This window comes from Aulonocara stuartgranti (genome assembly GCF_965226115.1).
Source record: "Aulonocara stuartgranti genome assembly, chromosome: 8".
In the NCBI taxonomy this organism is placed as follows: Eukaryota; Metazoa; Chordata; class Actinopteri; order Cichliformes; family Cichlidae; genus Aulonocara; species Aulonocara stuartgranti.
The window spans coordinates 30,127,344-30,152,317 of NC_138959.1; the positions used below are offsets into that span (position 1 = coordinate 30,127,344).

General features: G+C 44.4%; 2 protein-coding genes across 2 annotated transcripts; one reads left to right on the forward strand and one right to left on the reverse strand.

Annotated features, from left to right (window-relative positions):
• The first annotated feature begins 236 nt into the window (after positions 1-236).
• On the forward strand, positions 237-14,662 carry rac3b (Rac family small GTPase 3b). Its single transcript, XM_082545406.1, has 6 exons — positions 237-419; positions 3,714-3,785; positions 4,766-4,883; positions 7,196-7,258; positions 7,851-8,010; positions 12,363-14,662. The coding sequence occupies exons 1-6, from the start codon at positions 385-387 to the stop codon at positions 12,491-12,493; spliced, it is 579 nt and encodes a 192-aa protein (XP_082401532.1). The 5' UTR covers positions 237-384; the 3' UTR covers positions 12,494-14,662.
• Positions 14,663-15,233: 571 nt separating this feature from the next.
• dcxr (dicarbonyl/L-xylulose reductase) lies at positions 15,234-21,430 on the reverse strand. The gene is made up of 10 exons (XM_082545405.1): positions 21,343-21,430; positions 20,926-21,085; positions 20,692-20,770; positions 19,241-19,338; positions 17,762-17,916; positions 17,587-17,629; positions 17,034-17,133; positions 16,869-16,933; positions 15,812-15,929; positions 15,234-15,547 (listed from the first exon to the last, which is right to left on the reverse strand). The coding sequence occupies exons 3-10, from the start codon at positions 20,741-20,743 to the stop codon at positions 15,444-15,446; spliced, it is 735 nt and encodes a 244-aa protein (XP_082401531.1). The 5' UTR covers positions 20,744-20,770; positions 20,926-21,085; positions 21,343-21,430; the 3' UTR covers positions 15,234-15,443.
• Positions 21,431-24,974: the final 3,544 nt, after the last annotated feature.

Below are 24,974 nucleotides of genomic sequence, written 5' to 3' on the forward strand. Positions count from 1 at the left end.
CACGAGGCTTAGCTCGGGACCGTCCGACGGGTTAAACTAAATATCGTTGTGCTCAGTCACGTGGATCGCCCTGTACTAGCTGTCTTTATAACTTAACGTTGTCGATGTAACGTAAGCAGCATCGCTGGTAGCATGTAGCGATGGCGGAAGTGATCGGAGCGAGCCATCTCTTCGTCTACTGGCGTTCTTCTGTTCCGCCTCTGTCCCTTTAAGAACGCTCGGCACTTCTCGGAGACTGTCGTAACTGCTCGTCATCGACCCTTTTCACTGCGGCTCCATCGCTGAGCGGACTGGCCCGCTGTTCTCGTACGAGACCTCAGCGCTTACTGTCGGATCGGTGAACTCCCAGCGCCGGCTCCCTGAAAGCCTCCAGCTGCTGTCCAAATGCAGGCGATTAAGTGTGTGGTGGTCGGCGACGGGTAAGAGCACGCTCACAGAAACGGCACATTTGTCATGTGGGGTTCAGTGATGCATCCACTGATGGATGGATGATGGGAGGATGCTATGTAGTGAAAAGGGGCTGGGGCTCGGCGATCCGTCGGCCGCCTCTCTTTCTCAGATACAGCTCCACGGGCATCTGCATGTGATCACGTCTTCATCCAGCGCAAAGGCAGGAGCCGAGCATCGAGATGCTGCGGGAACACCTACACGCCTGGTAGGCCATTGAAGGCGGGCTGAAGTGCTGATGCACGCTAAGGAATTTGTGGCCCTGTCAGTGGCAAGCAGCAGGCCCCGCTGCCCTAATTCTGCTCCTACTGCATCCAGATCACACCCAGCGGCATGTGCACTGAAGTCTGCTGCGAGAGTGCGCCGCGCCGTTTGGAAATGCTAATATGATTAGTGGTCGCTGATTAAAGCCACCGGCACTCCTATCAGTTCTTACAAACATCAGGAGCGGCCAAAGGTCTTTTTTATCATCAAAGGCAAAATGCGAAAATAAAAGAATGCTGAGTGCTGCTGTCTGCACACACTGTGTTTACAGCACGGTGCTGTGTGCAGACACACGGAGCCGTCCAACCTACGAGCTCAGTTTACCTTTCAAGTCGAGAAGCCCTCGCCTGCCTCCAGAGGGAGCTGGGGCCGCTCGATCCCTGCAGGAGTCCTAGTCTCACTTCTTATTGGTCATTACTGAGATCACACTTCTTTAACACGCATTCAGCAACTTTTAAAACATCGTCCAGTTGCTGAATTTTTAACCTCGAGGGCTTAGCCGGATATTTCCGAACAGCTGCACTGGTTTTATGGCTCTTTCTGACCAGATCATCTGCACTGAGCTAAATGTGCCACAGTCTGCACAGGTGTGAGTCTTTGACTTGTAGAGAAACGGGCTGTCTTGGATTTGTAGCAAAAGTTGTTTTTTTTAAAAAAAATGCAGCAAAATTATATAAATGTCATTTAAAAAATCTTTAAATAGTCTTTTTTTCATTTTAGAAGCACAGACTGTAAGTAAAGATGGCAGTAGCTTCTGGGTGTGAAAAGCAATGGCACCTTAGAGATGCATTACTTCTAATGGCCACCAGGAAAAGACCACCAGTTTCACCAAAGTCTCTGTGGAAATGATGCTCAGCAGTTTAATCTAGTCTCACCTCCAAGGTGTCAAGTTATACTGATGACATCACACTGCAGTCACCAGGAAGAATACACCTGGGTCTGCTACTGAGCCGCCGTGCCCGGCTAATGTGAGGATTCAAAGAGCGACAGCGTGACAGTGACAGCGTGACCCTGCGGTGGATACTTGCATCTTTGTTATGCAGTCTGTGGTTGGAATCCACTGACTTTAAATGTCGCACACAGCCCCTGACAGTGTTGTTGAGACCACCGCAGGGCTCAGAAAGCTGTTTCTAACAGGAACCTGCTGTTATGTGCGATGAGGCTGTTTATGAGGTGGGCGGGATATAAAAATGTGTGTTTTTCTCGTCAGCTGCCACAAACAGCTTTAATACAGACTGTACAGATGCTGCTAGCTGTGTGTTTGGTGTCTTCAGATTGTTACCTGGTGCCGTTCACGTTACTTGACCCACGCTGACAGTAGCACGCAGGGACGTAATGAAGTGAAGGACGGCAGGTTCGCAGCTTCAGTGTCGGGGTCGTGGGCCAGCTTCACACTCGGAGCAGGGATGTGGTATTACCAGCACCTGTGCATTCACTGCTGTACATCTGCACGTGTAGCACTGTGTGTGTTTGTGTAACAGCATCTCTGTTTCCCTGCAGTTGTTTCAACTTCCTGTTCCTGCGGATCTGTTTGGAGACATTTAAACTCACTCATGTGTGACTTTTGTATTATTGCAGGGTTTTACCTTGTTCTGTTGTGTTTTGGTGCTACATAAATAAAACTGAGTTGAAGTTGAAGCGTGTACATCTTACAGCTTCAGCTTGTGCGACGCAGAGCAAATCTGAACCATTTGTGTGTTTTGAGTGAAACAGGTGTGATTGAGAGACGTACTGTGTGAGTCCAGAGGTCTGGAAGTGAAAGCAAAGGCTTTGCACATTTTCCAGGAGACGGGTTCTGCTTGACATCTCCACCTGAGTGGGTGTCACGGTGGTACAGTGGTTAGCACTGCTGCCTCACAGCAAGAAAGTCCTGGTTTTGAACTTCGCATGTTGTCTGCTCCTGCATGCTTTCTCTCCTGCACGGCGGGTAGTTATTCTGAAGCATCATTTCATTTTCACTTGAAGGACCTAAAATCTGCTTGCATATCAAAGCCACGTCTGATTTTTAGAAAAGAACTGCGGGGCCTGAGCTTACCCTTTGATGGACTCATTTCTAACCCTGGCCATGTTGGTCCCTCCCAGCAAGCATTTTAGCATCTTCAGCCCTAACTACTTCCTTATTTATGCAGTTCTTACTCTGTGGCCTCTAAGCTCTTGTATCTGTGACACAGTCACACAGATCTTTGGGTTTTGTGTGCTGCCCAAGGACAGCCTGGATGAGCTGGGGATCACACCACCAGTGTTCAGATCAGTAGATGAGCCACTCGATCTTCTGAAGAATAGTCGTAATCATTGAAACTGACTAATGAAGCAGCTGTAAGTGTCAGCGTTTCCCTTCTGACCAAACAGAGTCCCACTGACCTCAAATCACTTTTATATCAGTCACACATTTTGCCACCGCGTGTCACTGCTGTTGGTCACGTCTGTGGAGACGAGCACACAGAATCGCTCATGAGTCATGCATGAGCAGCCAGCCAATACTCATCCATGCCGCCACCAGTAGCATCGAGTGGCTCGAGTCGGAGGGGTGCTGTTGGCCTGTGAGCAGAGGAGAGGTGGGCTATGTCTGCGAGTAACTGTGTGTGGACAGGTATGAACATCTTTGTGGGGACCAAAAATTGGAGGCTTACTATACTCGTGGGGACCAAAATCCCCCACGAGTCTGAAGGCGTTTCTGAGACTCAAAATGTGGTTTTACTCGTTCTAGTGTCAGGGTTACATTAGGTTATGGTCAGGGTCAGGCATTCATCTTTGATGGTTGCATTATGTCCATGAGATGTCCCCACAAGGATGTGTGTGTGTGTGTGTGTGTGTGTGGCTACCATAGAAGGCTACTGTGTCCCTAGGCAACATGTATGTAGGCCAATGTCTGTGTGGCACTCAGCTGAAAGGGGATAGAGGCCTCCATTGTGCTCACACATGCATGTGGCCTGTTTACGCTCAGGTTTGTATGAGAGTGGAGCTGCAGCCTAATTTTGGATCCTCTGCTGTCACTTCCTCAGGGCTGTGGGTAAGACCTGTCTGCTGATTAGTTACACCACCAATGCCTTCCCCGGTGAATACATCCCCACTGTGTGAGTAACCCGAACACTCCTCATGCTCTCACAATACCACCATGTAACGCTGTAGGGCTGAGCGCTCTGTCAAAGACACTGTGCTGTCTAAAGGTTTCACACAAAGGATTTAATAATAATTATAATAATAATACAGCTGTTCTCCTGCAAGAACTTAGTTGACAAGAAAGAGAACACAGAAAAGAGACGAATGAATGTCAAATGAAATCAGATAAAATAAAAGATATCGCTCATTCAGCGAGCTGTGAATGTGCTGCAAACTCCTGCACAGTTCTGTACACCGAGAAACTATCCATGCTTATCGATGGATGATATTTGTAGTATTTATATATTTAATATTGCAAATCAAACAGACTGATGTTATGTATACTCCTTAATGTTTTTTAACTTTTCAAATTTTAAGCTGTTAAGATATTTCAGTGTTTATCAGCTACGTCGTGACACAAATGTTACACTTTTAAACCAGCATAACAAAATAATCATGACAACTGTGCCAAGCCCAGAAAGTTCCCTTAAATCCTGTTTTTCAAATATCTGCATCTCACCTCAGTCGTGTTAAACCAACTGGCAGGTGGCTCTTTAATATGAGCAGCATATATCCCATAGGTTGGAAACCAGTTCATATCAAATTAGAGTTAGTAGAGTAATTCAGTTTCAAAGTGCTGGACCCATCCGCAGCAGAAGAACCTGATACCTGAGAGCCCAGTGAGCACTGGGCTGAATGAGGAACTCCCAGTTCAGCTCCGGACTGGACTGTTTGCTGTCCCTTAAATTTCATTCCCTCTTTTAAAAGCTTTTATCAAATATAGTAATGCAACACCAAAAAGTAGACTTGGAGGAGAAAAAGCTTCCTTAAATATTTACCAACCCTTATCTAGGCGGTCATGTAGTTCTGCAAAGTGTTGTTTAGGAGTAATCGCACTACTGTTGTCAGTAGTCTCAGCTGCTTTTTACTCAGTGTGCTGTCCAATTCCCTGCAGCTTTGACAACTACTCTGCCAATGTGATGGTGGATGGGAAACCAGTGAATCTGGGTCTGTGGGATACAGCAGGACAGGAGGACTACGACAGGCTCAGACCACTGTCTTACCCACAGACGGTATTCCTACTCTTTCCTCCCACACACTCACAGCATGCCACAGATACGTGACTGAACCGAGCTTCCTGTGTGACCTGTTTAGATGAACGAGTAAGAGAATGAAATGGAAGGTGGTTAATGTACGAAGGTTGCTGTAATGCTTTGTAGACCCCAGCATTTATCAGTTTATCCGTTCAATATGAAAACTGTATGCCTTAAATTAATGATTATGCCAATATTTCAAGAAGTCCAAACTACACTCACCAGTTCAGATGGCTAACAGGGTGTGAGGAAAAGGCTGTTCTGCGATCTCCCATTCAAGATTAGCAACTGCTTCCCTTCCCCATCTGCAATGCATGCTGGAACTCTGGCAGTCCGTCATCGTGATTGTTGTGGCAGGTTATCCAGTTAGTGAGCAAAAAAATGCCACCATTTTCACTGCATTGTGCACTGGCACAGGATAGATCTGCTGAATGTTCTCCCCCAGACACCCCAGGGTGTTCCACTATGAGCGGGCTCCTCCAACATGCAGCGTTCAGCTTTAAAGCTGCTGACTCTGTAACTGCAAACTGCCAGCTCTCATCAACAACGACAGTCCTTCACGTGAAATTCAGGTTAGTTTGCAAAAGAATTGGATTTGAAGTCTGATGAAATCCGCCTGTGCAGTGTGGGCACAACAGAACTTCCAGGGAGCAATCCAGAAATAGCAGGTGGAAGCTGCCTGGAAACGGCCAAAAGGATGATCTGGGAGGCGATTATGCACACAGGCACTGATTCAAACAGGGATTTTCACTTTCATATCTCTGTCCGCGTGAAAAGCAAAAAATGATGTCAAACACTGATGACGATGCCGAGAAAACAGGCGGTGAGACGTTGGTCAGCACGGTCTGACATCAAAAGAGGCGATAACGGCGCACACCTTTGACGTCCAAGATGAAATCATTTTCCTTCGCCAAGTGTACGAGCAGAACCATGGTTCCTGAAAGTGTTCACCCTGGAAGGGCTTTAAGAAGCCCTGTGTTTTTATAAAAATGGGGATTTTGACATAAAACGTCATTTACTTGTGTATGAAAAACACTGAAAAACAGCCTAAACACTGAGGAAAAGCTACAGTTACCAAAGTACCGCGCACGTGTGGGCGGGGCTCCAGTTCAAGGGAAGGTTTTCATGCACAGTGCTCCCTCGCTATAACGCGGTTCACCTATCATGGCCTCGCTGATTTTTTTTTTCTTTTTGATTTTTTTTTTATTACAGCACATTGTGTTCTGCGTCCTGATTGGCTGTAGACCATTGTCAATCAGTCTCGTATATTTTTAAAAATATATTGCAATATTCAGATTCTGTACATAAAGGTAAACTTTATCAATATTCATTTTATCTAATATCAAAGTCTCACACTCAGTCTTTCTCTCATTTCAGTTTTATTGTTGACAAACTGAACGGTTTGTATTACAGTCTAGTCCAACTTAACTGAATGCAACCATCTGGTACAATTACAGCTATTCTGAACTATGCAATTTATGAAAACTATGCAGCCCATTCAGCAACTGAAGAATTTGAAAGTAAATTAAAACAAAATATAATTTTACATTAAATAAAAAAGTTTTAAACGTAATTAAAATAAAACATGTCTTAAATTAAAATAAGTAAACGGTCATGTTTATTGCTGCCATAAAACAGTTAAACACATTTGGACAGTGAAGGATTGTTGCTCAGAAAAAGGATCAACGTGCTCTGAAGTCAGAGCACGAAAACCTTTTTTGTTACAAAATATCGATTTCTGCTGTCGCTGTATCGATACATTATTAGCAAACAAAATATCACGATACTACACAGTATCGATTTTTCCCCACCCCTAGTAATAACTGTAAGAAATAAAGCTGCCTACTTCGGAGATTTCACCTATCGCGGGTTATTTTTAGAACGTAACTCCCGGGATAAACGAGGGACGCTGTGTATATTTGCCCACTATGTTGATAATCACTTCTTGTGTAGATAAGCACCAAACATTCATCCACTGTCTTATCCAGTTTAGGCTTGCAGTGGTCGGAGCCTATCCCTGCTGCCATAAGGCGAGAGGCGGGGTCTGTCCTGGATGTCCTCGGTCTATTACACTTAAAATGTCTTTGAACAAACAATATCAAGCAGAAACACGCCTCTTTGAGGCTTTTGTGTTGTAACTTTTAATAAGTGTCGAAGACTTCAAATAAAGCTGATTTCTTGTGGTGGTTTTATACACACACACACACACACACACACACACACACACACACACACACACACACACACACAGATCTCACTCTCAACTAGCGATGTCTCTGGTTCTCTCCCAGGATGTGTTCTTGATATGCTTCTCCCTGGTCAGTCCGGCCTCCTTTGAGAACGTCCGAGCTAAGGTCAGTACGCTGACCGTCCACCCCGCCCCCTCCTTTTTCCCCCTTCACGCCGAGTCTGACCACAAGGAGGCACATCTTTGGCTCCACCTGGTTTATCACACCTGTTCAGTCCTCAGCTTAGAATGGTCTGGATTTGATACTCCAGCAGGACGTGGAGTGCAGACACACACATTGTAGGCTGAGGCCTGAGCGAGTGCAAACACTCTGCAGAGGGAGCGTCACGGCCGGCTGTGGTTTGATCTGCTGAGCATCATGAGACGCTCTCGTGTGAAATCACACTTTTCACGAGGTCTGGGGTCCCTCTGTAGAGTCTCTGTGTTTCCGACGGGATTGTCCCATCGTGTGATGTGATTGGAGGTTTCTTTGCCTGAGGATGTCTTGTGTTCATGCCTTCATTCAAACTTAATAACAATGTTTTCTGTAGCCACAACTCAGTTTGTTGAATGTCACTGTGGAAAAGGTCATGATGTTCTTCCACCGCCGCCAGCTGACTCTTCTCTTTCTCCTCTCTCACTGACTTTGTCTTTTGTATATCCATATGTACACATCTGTGTGTGGTTGTGTCTGTGTGTGGGTGCCTGTGGTGCCCTAGTGGTACCCTGAGGTGAGACACCATTGCCCCAACACACCCATCATTCTGGTGGGCACCAAGCTGGATCTACGAGATGACAAGGACACCATTGAGAGGCTGCGGGACAAGAAGCTGTCCCCCATCACCTACCCGCAGGGCCTGGCCATGGCGAGAGAGATTGGTGAGGCTGTAACGGCATCGTTTTTTCTCTAACATTAATTTAGCTATATATAATGATTGCTGTTTGTCTGTTGTCTCAGTAAGTAACATATTAAATTGGGTACCAGTGACAGTTGATCCAAAGAAAAGTGTATATACAGTTTTCTGGGTTGAAGGAACTAAGTAGAATATTGGTTAGTCAGAGGTGGGATATAACCAGGCACATTTACTCACTTATGTAGGTGTAAACTCAGTTTTAGTTGCTAATTAATTCAATTCAATTTTATTTACCAAATCACAACAAAAGTCGCCTCAAGGCTTTTAAAATTAGTTTCCTGATGATCATTTTCCAAGCCCTGCCTGCACGGTGAAAACATCAGCGGCCGGATGCTTGTGACAAACTGAAATCAGCTGTTTATGGACGGAGTAGGTTCTTCTACTTCTCAGCACACTTACATGTGATTTTTGAATAAACTTCGACTGATCATTCTTGCTCTTACTGAGGTTTTCAAATGCACAAGCTTTCCCTGTAGTAAAGTATTGTTACAATGCAGTATAAGTACTTTTTACTTAAAAAAATTTATGTTTTTCTACAAACGAGGTCACCAAAGCCCTTTTCCAATAGAACCTCCACGGAGCGACTCGGCACGGTTTTCAGGGTTTCCCATTAGGTCATAGTTCCTGGTACCAGTTTTTAGCACCTGCTTGGATTTCAAGTGATCCAAACAGGTACTAAGTGTGACATCATCAGACTGTATGCCACTGATTGGCTGGCTGTAGCGTTACGAGTCATGAGAGCGTTCACGAAAGTCCAAATCGCCATTTTTGAAACGGCTACAAAAACAACGCAGTGATCTCTGAGTGTGCCGAAACGCCACGGACCGAGTAGCAGGCATGTGTTTGCTTCGATGTCCACCTTTGTTGTGGCGTTCGTGTCGCATATTAATTACGTCTCGAGACGCGCAGACGCGTTGCTATGACGACACGGTACTAGAGGGTTCTAATGGAAGACCAGTCGATCCGCGAGTCGAGTAGGTGGGAAAGGGCTCATGTGACACAGTGGACAGAAACACGCTTTACAAAGTCGATTCCTAAAAAGTTGTGAAAATGAAAACAGGCTGCGTAGATTTAGAGATCTCATGAATTCGTACTTTACTGATAATAGAACATAAATCAATGTTTAAACTGGGGAAATGTCACATTTTAAGAAAAATAAGAGCTCATTATTCACTGCATAGCAGTAGCATGTCCACAGCTTTGTAGTCTCCACCGTCTGCTGCTTGGTGCTCAGCAGAACTTAATTCAGGCTGAAAGCAGCTAACGAAAAATACATTTACCAACTTTTTTAAGCTCACTCACTAATTAATGCATAACGCTGTGTTTGTTCTGTGCACACACACACACACACACACACACACACACACACACACACACACACACACACACACACACACACACACACACACACGTGGAGAGGGTGTGCTCAGCCTCCCCTGTACATAAACATGTCCATTAGTTTGGGTTAGAGCTGCTTTGAGTTCAGCCTCTAAAGTGAGGAACATCCGACCTCAGAATGCTGGAACATGCCCACACCCCACTGACGAGCAGAAGCACGAAGGCGTGATTGGAGAATGATGTTTGTGTAAGTGAGGAACCATGAATTGCACACAGTTCCAGCCAACTGTCAATGAAACATCCTTCTATAAACCTTTGAAGCTTATTAACTTTCCAACATGATTGTTAAAGACACGTGGATTTAGAAATCATGACCACAGTGACTGTGAGAAAACAGTGACCAGATATCTGTTGGGGAATGTTGTTGCTATTAGACTGGGAGTCACAAGGAGTCAGGAATTCTTTGGACTCGATCTGCTGTCAGTGTCAGTCACTATGAGTGACTTCCATATGTGCCTTTTTGTCCTGACCTCATCTCAATACTCAGCTCACTGGTATCCATCTCACCTGTTCAAGAGCCAATTTACAGTAACTGTCAACCCAAAGCAATTCATATTGTAGGATAAAGACCCAAGAATGTCAGATAGGGACAGAACTACCTGGAGACCTCTGCTGGTATTAGGATAGCTGGGAAAGGCAATGTTAGCCTATAAATGCTGTGGGCACATGAATCGTATGTACAGCTGGAGAAAGAGACCACTTTATAACCACGTTTGTAGTTTTCTGTGAAGTGAGTTGAAGTGCTTGTCACATGAAGATTATTTGCTCCATTGTTGTAGTCCTACTGAGGAGATGATCCAGTGTTACTCCGGCCTTTGTAAAGGCTTTCAACAATCTTATCTGAAAGCAGCGCTCAAACCGATGATGTAGTAAACCTTTAATTCACTTTGATCAATTCAAATATGGCTGATTATTGTATTGTATATCGGTATGTATATAATTATTAAAAGCTGTGATAAGAAGCAGATGTTTATACAGCAGCGTAATATTCAAGGAGCTGTGGAAGTTCCAACATGCCAGCATGTTGATGATTGTTTTGATTGTGTAATCCTGATTCATACATGTGATTGTATGACTGTTGTTGTGCAGCATCATTGTTTTTATGAATGATCTGTGCCACTCTGTGCAGGGACCAACTCGTTTAGAAAAGTAATTTTTAACTCCAATTTTAAAAAAATCATTTTAAAAACAACAAAATGCAATGATTTGCAAATCTCATAAATCCCTATTGTATTCACAATAGAACACAGAAAACCTGTTAAATCTTTAAACTCTTAATTTTGAACGATTTCACAAAGAATCTTGACTCATTTTGAGTCTGATGACAGCAAATGTTTCAAAAAGGTTGGGCCAGGTGCAACAGCAGGCTGGAAAACTCAGTGGTCCTAAAAGGAAACAGCTGGAGGAACAATTTCAATTCAGTTTAATTGTATTTAGACCGCTCCAAATCACAACAACAGTGACCTCAAGGTGCTTTATACTGTAAGCTCGACCCTACAACAATACATACAGAGAAAACCCAACAATCATATGACCCCTATGAGCAGCACTTTGGCAACAGTGGGAAGGAAAAACTCCCCTTTAACAGGAAGAAACCTCCAGCAGAACCAGGCTCAGGGAGGGGCGGGGCCATCTGCTGTTGCGTTTTTATAACTAATAATAATTATAACTAATCAGTTTAAATGACAACAGGTCAGTAACATGTCTGGGTACAAAAAGAGTTCCTCAGAAGTAGGCGGGACCAAACTGTGTCTACAAATTATGGACCAATGACAGCATACTGTTCAGAAAAAGATGGACGAGAAGAGCTCCTCGAGGCAAGTGTTGTTGTGAGTTCTCTCGATATAAATCAAACTGAAGATCCAGGACTGCTGAGCTAGAATCCTCTGTCAGACAAGAACGGGACAAAGTTCCTCTCCCGAAACTCCACAGCTGCTCTCCTGTTTCCAGATGTTAGAAAAAGATACTACAAAGATGGAGACATACTCCTGTCGCAACCTTTTGGAGATGTTCTATTGTGAATAAAGTATTGGTTTATGAGATTTGTAAATCACTTTGTTTTGTTTTTATATGTACATGTTGCTCAGCTTCCCAGTAGTTGAACTGTGGCTGTGTTTAGCAGTGGGTAGAGACAGCGTGTCATCTGCTACGTTCTTTTTAAACACCCAAAATAAACAGTGTTTAAAAACAAGATTAAACTATTTCATTTAAAATAAAAAATTATTAGGAAATATTTATATTGTGATTTGAATTCCACTCGCCTTGTGTCAAGGAGGAAAAAACGATCACGCACCTGCTGTAATAGTTCCAGGGGTCTCAAACTCGCGGCCCGGGGGCCACTCGCACGAACTCATGTGTCACTTGCACTTGTATTTTGTTCAATACGAACGTGTGTGACAGACAGAGGACCAGTGTGTTTATTTGCTCTTTCAATGAAACGATTCAGTTAGTTAAGATATTGCTATATAATATTTCCATCCATTTTCTTCTGCCTATCCGGGGCCGGGTCGCGGGGGCAGCAGCCCGAGCAGAGAAGCCCAGACCTCCCCCTCCGCCTCCTCCAGCTTATCCGGGGGGACACCGAGGCGTTCCCAGGACACGCTGGAGAGATAATCTCTCCAGCGTGTCCTGGGTCTGCCCCGGGGCCTATATGATATTTGAAATTTAAAAAAAGCAAACAAAACATTTTCAGAAATGTTTGTTTTTGTATTAATTGAACACAAAAGTATCCTTCAGACGACAGTGCCAGCAGTGGCCCTCAGCTCCTTCCAGTGTGAGACCCCTGCTTTATTTACTCTCCTCAGTATTTGCATGGACAGTTATCTGGTGGGGCCCTTCGGTGAGTGCTAGGTGCTCTGTCGGGTAATGTAGAGGGGCGTATCAGGAGTTTTCCCATCATGCCCTCTCCCTGGTCCTCAGGAGCCGTGAAGTACTTGGAGTGCTCTGCGCTGACCCAGCGAGGCCTGAAGACGGTATTTGACGAGGCCATCCGGGCTGTGCTCTGCCCCCCACCCGTGAAGAAGAGGGGGAAGAGATGCACCATGTTCTAAGGAGGAAGCACTGCTAACACTACACCACATCACCATGAACAACAACCACTACTTCTCTGAGAGGATGAGAAAGAAAACTAGCGAGAGTGAGTGTGCACTGCTGAGATTGCTTTCTTTATATCGATGTTTTTTCAAAATCATATTGGTAGGACCAATATTTAACCCAGTTTTTTTAACCATTACAGAGTAAGGTCATAGGTTCTCTGTGAAAGACAATGACTGTCCAACTGCTTTGTACTCATAGACACGTGTCATGTTGCCACGAGGGCTCACAAAGACTTCTTATCTTCTTACTGCAAAGTCTTTTGTTTCTCAGCTATGCTTGCTTGAAATAATGCAGTGTTGACTAGATAGAACATGAACTGTGAATACGCCTTCAGCTCTGAAGTTACCCTCAGCTTCTGATCTAGGATCAGCACATTAAAAGAAATACTGCCTTCATTCGTTCAGCCCTCATTTCTGACAGTATGCACAGCGAGGTCCCCCCTGAGATCTGTGGTCACATGACAGAAACACCAGCAGTTAGACTCTCTGACAGCTTGGTTCACTGGCGGGTGTCCTGATTGGCATTTTATTATTCCCGATCCAAACCAAGTTCTTTAAAATGGCAAGGTATTCAAGTTTGCTCCATACTGCCAGATCAGCGTCTCATTATTAAACAGCTCATTGGAGAAAGGCTGTGCTGTTTCCCTCAGACTGGGCAAACGGCCCAAGATGCTCCCTGTAGTTCTTAGCTAGCACAGTGACTGTAACGATGGTCTAACTGCTTGTATTTGTTCAATCCTCTCAGTAACCTGTCGAGTTAGGACAGATTTCCTGCCAAACGATCACATCAGCGCTGCAGTCAAAGTATAAACATGTAACCGTGAACTCATCCTCTTGGGTTTCATCTCAGTAAAGCCACGCACAGACTCATAATCATAGCCCGTGTCATCGTTCTTAACTTTTCAATGAGAAAAAAGAGATTTTCAGTGAGACACAAAGGTTTAACTGGAGGTTTCAGTCAAAGCTTGTCTGTTTCATAACTGTACTTTAGAGGTCTACCTGCAAACCTTTCGCTCGCTTCCAGAAGCATCCTCTGATCAGTTGAAGAATTATTTGGCTATGCCCCTCCAGCGTGTTCTTGCTTCAGTCGCCTGATCTTGGTCAATTTCTTTGGGTAACTATTCTTAACTGTGAAGATGTGACAGACGAGCTTGCCAAACACACGGGGGCTGTACAACCTTGCTGCCTGAGTTCTGCCTGTGGGAGTGGAGGAGCTTGCATGGGTCTTAAAATATTCTGTCTTAATTTATCCCATTGTTTAGACTGTGTGTGTGTGTTTGTGCACAAGCACATGAATGCGTGCGTGACAGGTGTGTTTGCGTGCGTGCACGGTGGGCGGGCATGTGTCGGTGTCAGTGAGACAGTTTGGGGTAGTGCATAAGAGACAGTATTGTTTTAAGCCAAGTTTTTTAGTGTCCAGTTTTTGGTACTATTTCATATTGTATTGTAGTAAAACACAAGACTTTTCAACAATCTGTGACATAAAGGAAGGAAAACACACGAATATCAGTGACATCCAGTCATGTACAGAATAATCCTCAGAAAAGGAATGCGTTATGAATATCTACATGTACCTGAATATTTAGCTCGTAAAACTAAAACAATTCAAACTAAAGGGATTATAGTTGCTCATGTCGAAGTTAGAAGTGTCGCTAACAGTGTACGATAAAGGGCCAATCGTTGTGGAGTTTGTCGTCATGGCAAACAGTGCAGATTGCACCTTTATGAAATGCATTTCTGTATGGTCGCAGGCCTGCTGTGTGTCTGTCTCCCCCGTGTGGCGAGACGCAGCACTGCAGTGCTCCGTTATGCTGTCTTTGGTTGGCATAGCTGTGTGGTTGAATCATGTCGTGTGGTCCTGCCTAGCTAAGGTGTCGAAATGTAGCTGAGAAACAGCAAAAGAAAAAAAACTACTACTATTGCATGGAAGTTCTCTGGTTATTTGACCCACTGTAACTCTTAGGAGAGGTTGTATGATGAAATGCATTGGCCATGTACGTATGTAATGTAAGATGACTTGTATACTTGTTTCAACTGTTTGTCTTATTTTTTATTACTTCACATGTCTGTGTGGTGACATATTTCAATTTTTTGTATACTAAATACAAATGTATATGTAAGGTAGTCTGCTTCCTGTCGTCATTTCCTCCTCACACAGCGAGGCGTTCCCTCGGGTTCACATCGAAATGTGCTTCGTGGACTAACACTGAGGAAAACGCTAGTGGCTGCACGAGTCCTTTTTTTACAGGATTATTTACATATATATTAACAGAAGACGGACTGTTCCTGTACCTTTAGTTGTTTAGATTTATCAAAGTGACCAAACGAATCATTCTGACTGAAGATGATGATGATGATGGCTCTTATTCAGCTTCATCAGCAGGCTTTCCAGCACACGTCCAGGCTTCAGTTCTTCTTTGCTATTCTTTACTGCAGCACTGAAACAACTACAAGAGCCTGCAGCGCGTGAAGCCAAATTAATAAGCAGAACCGGCCTGGTTAGGAAGAGTCCAGTGGTTCTGTCACTTTGAACCAGTCACTAAACTTTACTAAGGCCTGCGTCTCAGCTCCTCACTTCGCCTCAGCTGTGGAGCGGTGCTGTAAATAAAGAGGACCCAGAGTTCATTCGTTTCTGTTTTCATGTGTCGGTGACTTAGTCACTGTGATCATTTATATTTCAGTAAAAAACAAACAATTTATTTTTAAACAGAGTTTTTGTTTTTAATACTGATTTTAATGCAGCAGCATGTTTTTATCTTTTAATAGCACAAATTCCATCAATGGGTCAAACAATCCTTCGGGCCCCTCGCTGGTTGAGTCCAGTTATATTGGAGACAATCACAGTGAAGAAGAAATCTGCAAGTGAAGTTTTGCTCCGAGCAGGTGGACGATGGGCTGATGTGGCTCAGCAGGCCAGGAAGCCTCCATCCACCGGCAGAGTGACTCCATTAATCATGCTGCTCTTTTCACTCAGCAGGAATAAAATGCTGTTCACAACCTCCTCCACCTCTGCACACAGACACACACATCACACTCAGCTTTACAGAGCTAACCCTGACACCACGGGGAGGATCGTGTGCAGACGAGAGGGCAGGACTGAGTCTATCAGTGTTATGTCCCTAACCCTCGACTGGGATCATGCAAACTGGTCTCACTCTGTGGACTCGTCACCTGTCTGTGGGGTAACACTTCCTCCCATGCATACAGGAGCTGAACACAAACACAGTGATGTGATCTAAGAGGACATGTCTGACCAAGACCGCTGCAACTGACCTGCGAAGCGGCCCAGGGGGATCCGGGACTTCATGCTCTTGGCTTTTTCAGGATCGCTCCAGCCCAAGCGACCCATGTCAGTCATCACCACTGTGGGGTTCACGGTGTTCACACGGATCTGATCACAAGACGACACCTGAGTTAATCGAGTCACCGAACAGACGTCAGATCCCATCTTTGTTCAGACGACCCCGATCAGACTGTTGAATACTTCATGTTAACAGCCGGACAGGCAGCAGTAACTAAAGTAACCTCCTAAAGCGACTGTATGAACCTCATACATGCTTTAAAACACTGGCTCATAGAACTTATAAGTAAGTTTGGTGTTGGCTGCTGTCCTGTTGTTTGCTTCCAGTAAATGTTGAGTTCACAGGAACTGATTCAGGTGTCGTTTAGATGCAGCCTTTACAAAACTCTGTGTGGACTTTGGTGTCAGGTTGGTGCTGACACCACTGACACCAGCTGCCAGCGACTTTTTACACAACTCCTTCACTATGTTGCACATATCACACTGTGGTGCAGGTGGGAATTTTGCAGACTTGCTTTCGGGCCTGTCGTCCTCAGAGAGCGAAGGGTCACTTAGGGTCTCTCCTGGGATTTGAAAGCCTACATCCTGTGTATGATTATGAACCTGCTGCTCTCTCTCTCAGCACCACACCAGGCTATATGAGTTTGCAGAAGCTGTTTCACAGTGCAGTGAGCCGTCCTGGCATTGGTGTGTGCTGGCAGTGTTTCACTGTTATATCAGGTCTCATCGAAGTATTCCAATGCTTTTCAACACCTTACATGACGTGAGGCACACGTGTAAATGACTTTGACACTTGAACAGGAATAATTAATATTCACATGAAATCATTTCCTGGACAGTTTCTTGCATTAGCTTATATTGTTTTCCCCGTATTTCCTGATCATTTAGAAATAGACAGCACGAACTGAACGATAACTGTGGCATCACTAACTCAGTTAATGCTTTCACAAAGATGCACCTGAGCTAACCACATTAGCATTAGTAACTGTGAGGTGGAAGCTGGACGTGTGGAACAGGACAGTGGTGTACCTGATGTGGTCCCAGCTCTAAAGCCATCACCTTACTCAGCATGTCCAGAGCCGCTTTGGTAGCACCTGAGCACAGAGCAGAAACAGAAGCTCAGTTTGTTACCCTCACTGGGCTTCTTCGTTTAAATGTGATAGAGGCTGTGGCGCCCATGTCTGTGATCCTCACAGTAGACGGCGTGCTCTCTGAGGGCGCGCTGCGATGCCTGGCTGGACACATTAACAATGGAGCCTCCCGATCCCCGGGCCTTCATACCACGAGCCACTAACTGCCAACAGACGGAGCTTTGTCTCATTGCACAGAAGCAGTTTGATGAATGAGACGGGTCAACCCAACACCCTACAAGCTCCACTCAACTGCATCGAGCTTTGTTACAGAAACTTTCCAAAACCCAACTTAACCAATAACATCAGCGTCAAACAATTCATGTAACAAAATGTCATCTGCTCATTTTTTAAGCACAGATTTGTGCACGGCTCAGACCGACAGGCGAAGCACAGATATAGAGCCGGAGCTTTCAGATCTACACGAGACATTTCTTAATATCGAGGTAAAAAAACACTTTTACTGTAAGTCCCAATCACACGTTTTCTAAAGCACCCTGTCCAACACTCATTGTGACGGGTTCATTCACAGCTGAACTTCAAAGCAATGCATTTCCCACGAATCAAATCCAAAGAAAGGAAACACCGTGGTTTAATAAAGGCCGTGTTTGTTTTACCTGAGAAACCTGCACCACAGCTTTCACATTCACACTGAAAGCCCTGGAAGACACAACAGACGTGACAGGTTAGCACATGATGAGGCTCTGGCCTCGGGCTCACAGGCTTGTGCTGTGTCCTTATGGCTGGTACTTCCTCAGTAACAAATATGAAAGTTGAGAATATTTGCTTTACTGCTCAAACTTGTCAGGTGTGACTTCCAGAAATGGCTGTAGGTTGGCGCAGGCAGCGTTATTGACCAGCAGGTCGACAGGGCCGACATCCTGCAGGGCCTGCTCTGTGGCCCCCCAGTCTGTGAGGTCCACACACACCGGGGTGATGGAGGCGCACTGTGACAGGAAGTCAAAAGCAGACGGACTCGAATTAGAAGGAAGACAAGAGACATCAAATATTTATAATGAGTTTGGGCCCCAGAACTGAATCAGTCACAGGCCTCCTCACAAACAGCAAACTCTGACGAGAACAACTAAATCCAGATGCTGAACAGCTGTTCTGAGGTCAGACCAACTGTGTGCAGGGTAGCTTTGTTCTTCTTTCAGCTGCTGCCGTAGAGTCAATCAGTGAAATGCTTCTCATGTTAGCCGTGCAGATTGAAAAAAATTATTTCTCTATTATTGTATTTGCATGACGAACATACTGCAGATTCTACTTCAAGTGAAAACTACATTAAACAGCTTTTAAAGTCATCAGCCGCCGTCAGCTGATTAAAATCTGTTTGATATAATGAGTCAGAAAAGGTTTGGATGAGTTATTAATAAGATTTAAACTGAGAAGAAATCTCACTGTGCAGATCAAAGCTGTAGGCAAAGAGTCGATTAGAGTCTCTTAGGTTTATCTGTGCATCACAGACGCTCCATCAGAGAACTGACAGGAACAGCTGTGATGGGTTTCTGACGTCTTCCAGGCACAGAGCTAAAGCTAAAGCTAAAGCTACGGTGACGTCAAGTCTCTCTGCAGAAAGAGGACATTTTGGATTTTTTATATGTAACGTTTTTTTTAAAGATATGACTCTCTCCTCCACAGCATGTCTTTATCCTGTCTTCCTTCTCTCTCCCCAGCAGCAGATGGCCCCGCCCCTCCCTGAGCCTGGTTCTGCTGGAGGTTTCTTCCTGTTAAAAGGGAGTTTTTCCTTCCCACTGTCGCCAAAGTGCTGCTCATAGGGGTCATATGACTGTTGGGTTTTCTCTGTATGTGTTATTGTAGGGTCGACCTTACAGTATAAAGCACCTTGAGGCGCCTGTTGTGAATATAAATAAAACTGAACTGGGACTTTTTTTTAAAGAGGCTTTAGAAAGGTTCCTAAATATTTGTTTGTTAATTCTGTGCTTTTATAATCCATATATATCATTTTAGTAATGTATCTTTTTCTTTTGGACTCTTCTTGGACATTTTATTTATACAGCACTGAATCACAACACCAGTCAGCTCAAAGTGCTTTATATTGTAAGGTGGACCCTACGATAATACCAGACCCACACGCCTCTCCAGCTCCTCGCTGTCGGTTCCCTAACGGTGCATTTACACGTGGTTGGCTTTTATACGCATCATTTTTAAGAGGTGGCCTGAGATATGCTTTATGCTGATTGACAGTCCACTGTGTGGGTCAAAGGTCAGGGCTGGGGCCCCTCAGATGGGTGTGTGTGGGGTGATCACCTCCTCCACCAGGCTGTTGAGATCGGCCTGCGTTCGTGTGACCGCTATGACCTTTGCCCCGCAGCGTGCCAGAGCCAGAGCTGTGGCCCTACCAATCCCTGGGACACAAGAATCCATAAACACAAAGACTGATTACAGAGTGGACACACACACACACACACACACATTCCACACATGTCTTAGGCTTCGTTCCACCAACAAAGCTCCTGTTATTCCACTTTCTCACTGATGACACTGGTTCAGGCTCCGTGCAGTGTCATCAGATTCCTCCAGCACACTCTGCTGAGTTCACAGTAATCAGTAACTTCATCGTCCACAACACTGTCTCACTTTAAACGTCTGTAACACGGCTGGAAGCCGACAGAAGGACATGTTAGTGTTGTGTTTTATATTTGTCTAACTTGATGTATGTGAAGGACGCGTTTATACAGCAGCCTCCGTTTGGGGCCACACAAGGAGCTATGATGGTTTGTGTTTGAGTGTAAATGAAATCAACATCACTGCTGACATTTAATGTTCTGTTCAGGAACTTGTTTGTAAATCAAGCTCAAGTGGAAATCACGTGAAACTTTACATTAAGCATTGATTCGTGTAAAAAACAGAAACAGTTTCATGAGAGGAGAGTTAGGCTACGTTCACTCTGCAAGTCTTGATGCTCAATTCCGAATTTTTGATCAAATCCGATGTTTTTGTCTGCTCGTTCACAGTACAAATAAAATGTGACAGCAAACGCGCTCTAGTGTGAACGCTCAAAGCGCCCGCATGCGCAAAAGAAGACGTCACACACAGCGTGCTCTGTTTAGACCCAGAGCAACAGTATGTTTGACTGACGGCCTTAATATAAAGACTTCGGACTTTACATTTCCCAATTTTTTGCTTTAAGTTATTTTGTTATTTACATAATAATGTAGATAACCTAATAATGATCCTTGTTGCTGTTTCAGAGGAGCGCTGCTTCAAAGGATAGCTGCAGATTTCTGTCAGAATCTGCAGATTATACAGAACAAAGAAAATGTTCACGTTGTTCCCAACAGTTTCACTGGAGGGCCAGGAAGGTTCGCGATGTCTTCTCCGGCGCTGATAATTGGCGTCCGTCTTGCGTCAGTGACGTAAAAGACGGAATTAATGCGACGTGACCATCAAACAGCAGTCGCTTTCTAAAACATCAGATATGCGTCTGATTCAGCACCACATACGAAAGTGACCCAGATCGGATTTGAAAATATCGGATTTGTGCCGTTCACACTGTCACCATGATGGATATGAGTCGCAGAGGGTCAAAGAAGTCGGATTTGATGCGCTTTCACCTGCAGTGTGAACGTAGCCTTAGTCTCGTGTCCCGTGACCACACTGGGGTTGGTGGGGGCATTTGCACGAAGGTGGATGTTGTTCATAAAGCAGCCTGCTGGTGTCGCTGCGTGTGCGTGCGTGCGTGTGCGTGTCTCCTTTACCTTTTCCTGCTCCGGTGACCAGAGCCCGTTTACCTGCAAACGAAGCCTCCATGTTCGGCCTGCGTGGGTGAGCGAGCCGCTGCAGGTGGAAGCGCCACAGACGGAGTTACGAGTCACGTGACACTCAGGCTGAGCGAGCTTAGCTCGGCTAAAACTTCCAGTGTGAAATGTTCCACGCGTGTTCTCTGTGCTGTTCCTCGTGTTTTGTGTTTGTATGACAGAAGAGGTACTCACCAACAGCGCAGCGGACAGAGCTGTGTGTGTTTGTGTGTGTGCGTGTCCTCCGCCTCTACACCGTGTTTGTCTTCCAGGTCACTCTGCAGCCCGTGGACAGGCACGGAGCACGCGCTCAGCCCTGCCATATAAGGCGGAGAGCTGCAAAGCTCCCGGATTCCTGTGAAATCCCCAAAAGTCATATTTTATAACCGGTCACCGCAAAAGTGTTTTTCAGGAAAATCCACAGCTGCTCGTTGACGTGAGCAGTGCTGCACAGAGACGTCTGCAGACGTTCAAATCAGGAGGAAAGAAAAAACAAGTCCCGCTGTACAAAATCAAATAAAAAGTCCCTCATCGGTGTTTCTGCATCTATGGTGAAAGAATATTTTCCTTTCAGATGTCTATATGAGAAGAAAATCTCATGTAAATGCTTACAGCTCAATGCTTGAGTTGAATTTTTATAGTTGCTGAATCTTTGGTGAAATAAACACAACGAATCACGTTCAGGTGGGAGAGCTGGTGTCACAGCAGAGCTGGGATGATGGGAGGAGTCAAGTCTACAAAATTCATCAACCGCCTCCAGCTGGAGATGATGGTGGGCTTCAGGCTGAAACCAACACCACCAAATCTGATCTTCCTTCATGCCCAGTGGACACAGTAAACCAGATTCTGGGAACCACCATCTCCCAGGACCTAAACGTCAGCTTCCTCATCCACGCGGCACAGAAGAAGATGAACAAAGTCACTGATGCTTTGAGATTCTTGAGTTTAGACATTTAAAGTTCATATTATCATTAGTCGTCTTTTTCTAACGTAGGGGAGACCGGGGATAGTTGTAACATTTTTGACATTTCTGTCTGTAAATTGAAGCTCTTTTAAGGTAGTGGATTCAAAATGTAATGCAAAGTATTTACATGTGCAGCTATTTTCTCTGCAGCACAATTACCCATTGCATGGTATGGTCTCAAACACGAAGAGTGAAATGTTACGATTAACCCCATAGTCTGGGTTAGTTGTAACATATCCTGGGGTGAAATGTAACACAATGAAATAAGGGTACTAACAAAACATTAACGTGTAATCTTTGTTTATTCAACACATGAATGCACTTAGAGCCATTTATGTAGCTGTGTGTGTGTGACAGAATGCAGAAATCTAACTTTTGAACATATTCCAACCCCCCAAAAAAGACAAATTATGGAATTTTCTGCAACTGAATATTTCCTTAATTTTGGTTGGTCTTCCTTGAGTTTGGCCTCATTGGCTCAGTGGGCATTATAACCTACAACTCTTGCACCAATTTTGAACATAACAATGAAGCTGAAAAAATGTAGTTGTTCACCAGCATCGCAATTCCATTACTTTTTATCCTGGCTTACCTTGGTGTGGTTTGCAGAGTGCTTCAGAAAGATGAGGAAATCTGTTTCTTGCACCCATCCTGATTTATTTCCACTACCAGTACTTCCTACTGGTCCATCTCTGACACAGTGGTCTGCATAATGTATGTGTGGGAACACAAACAGTGGAGGAATTGTGTTGCCAATGGCATTAACCGCATATACAAAAGCGACTAGTGAACCTCTCTCTGCTGATGTCGTTGCCCCAACTTGTTTAATATAAGTTAAAGTAATAGTGCGGTAAGTTGTAACATCTGCGTTATTGTTACAACTGACCCAGACTGTTGCTGTTACAACTGACCCAGACTCCTATAGCCATGAACTAGCTAACATTACAGCCAACGGCTAAAACATTAGCACTAAAGACCTACACAGAATATATCCCCATAGACATACAAATAACATAATTTAGGTTTGATGAGTTTAACTGCAAAGCAGATAATGCTTTCACAAATTGAAATAAAGTAGAAAAACGTACTTTTTGGCATACAAATGACTTTTTTTCATGTTAAATTGTCTGTGTTTGACAAAATGTGCTGATTTTTCACATGTGATAGCAGAACTGAGTTGGGCATGCACAGGATGAGTCACATCATTTGAAACTTAGCCCTGATTGGAGAAATTGGAAGTGTTACAACTGACCCACGTTACAACTATCCCCGGTCTCCCCTACATTTTAAAGATTTTCAGCTACTTTCCAACTTTGACACTTCAGCTTTCAACAGTTCTGCACCTTCAGCTGGAAGATTTGTTGATTCAGCACATTGAACATTTCAGCTCTCAGCATTCGCACTGCAGCAAATGCATCCTCTAGTTTAAGTCACTGTAATCATCCAATGAAACACTGCTGTGATTTATTTCCACAGCACACTAAATGTGTCTGTAGATCTACTGTAACCTGCCCCCACCCCCCCCACTAAATGTTCACTTCTCCATTTAACGTTATTGAATATTTTCTGCATAATATATATTTGATGTATTTCATCACATACTTGGACACACGTGTTCCTCTCAGGCACTGGGATGATCTGCATGTAATTATAAATCATATGATGAGGTCACAGATTTGATCATCTGTTATCCAAAAGCTCGTTTGTTGAACGTGATCACTGCGAAGTTCTAATCAGAGTTGATGTTTCTGTGTTTCCGGGCCACCTGCACACTCTGTGCTAACATTTAAAACAGTGAGTGTTACTGAAGAATATACGAAGACTCGTTAGAAATAATGTTATTAGTCTGCACAACTCAGAAACCCCCATCCATTTTCAGGAAATGCTTTTGGCACATGTCCATTAGTAGAAAAGGGGTAAATATTTTTCTCCTTTTAAATAAAATAAATAAATAAATATCTGACATTTCTAAAAAAGCTAATTAAGTTAAGAAATTACAAGTTTGTCAGTGTTGGAGAGAGAGACGCTGGTGAGATATGGAAAAATAACTTCATTAAACCAATAATTAGAGTTTCAAGATCTCAAGTTAGTTTTATGTGCCTCCTGGGTGGCCCCCAGCGGTGCAGGGCCCCGGGGTCCTGAATATCCTCTGGATAATTTAGTGCAACTAAAGAAAACTGACAAACTATTAGAGGAAAAATGCTGAGTAACATCACAGCATTTTTCCTAAAATAAAGTCCTTCTTATCTAAATATCAGGGAACATGTGACCTCCGTGCTGTAGCCTAGCTCCTCCTGTTGTCCTGTTTGTTAGCGGCCCGTTTAAGGCTGGTTGCCTGCTGCATCCTGAGCATGTGTTCAGGGTGAAGAGGCGTCACATCGTCTTCCAGGTGTTTTTCTAATCAACAAATGTAGTGTACACGGTGGTGTTCACATTGACGACTCAGAACATCCACCCCTGGCTCCTTCCAGTGTGGAGGAGCAGCAGCTCTGCTCCACCCGGGTCCTCTGGCACGTACTCAGTTTCCCACATTTCTCTGAATGTCTGTCGATGTGTCATCACTTCTTCAGTTTGCAGCATCTCTGCAATTGATTTGTAGCTGTTTTGTTGGGCTCTTTGACCTCCTCCAGGTCAGGCTTCAGCGTTGATGACACAGTCGTCCTCTGCAGCTCTGATGTCAGTCTGGGCTTGAAATGCTTCCTCACGACTTTCCTCGATCTGTGCTGAAGCTCCAGGTCTGATCCGGAGGTTTTTCTCATGTCTGAGTGTGCACTCATGTTGACGTTTGTAAAGCTTAGCTGTTTATTTCGGAGCGTGAACTGCAGTCCTGAGGGGAAAGCTCCTCGTCTTTCATTCATCAGCATCAAACTGCATCGTCTGCCCTTCCTCTTCTTCACACTGACTTTTATTTTAAGCTGGTGTTTTGGATGCTGTGTGCAACAAAAGCAAAGCGGTGACTTTGAACTCCATGCTGTAAGGCATCGAGGTAACTGGTATTACATAGATTTTTAAAAATTACACTGGAAAAGTTGTTTCTTGCTGATTTTATTTTTGAATTCACTTGTAGCTCCGCTTTTCATTTGCACACTCCTTTTTGTCTGTGCTCCATCCACGGACACTCAGCTGTGATAAAGGACTACGTCACATGTTGATCCCAGCGAGCTCATCAGTTTGTGGTTTAATTACAAGGAGACCCTCCCGAGGAGGCTGTGTGACTCAACCTCCTATAAATCTGACAGACGTGCGATTTCAACATGACACTGAATATTTCCATGCATCG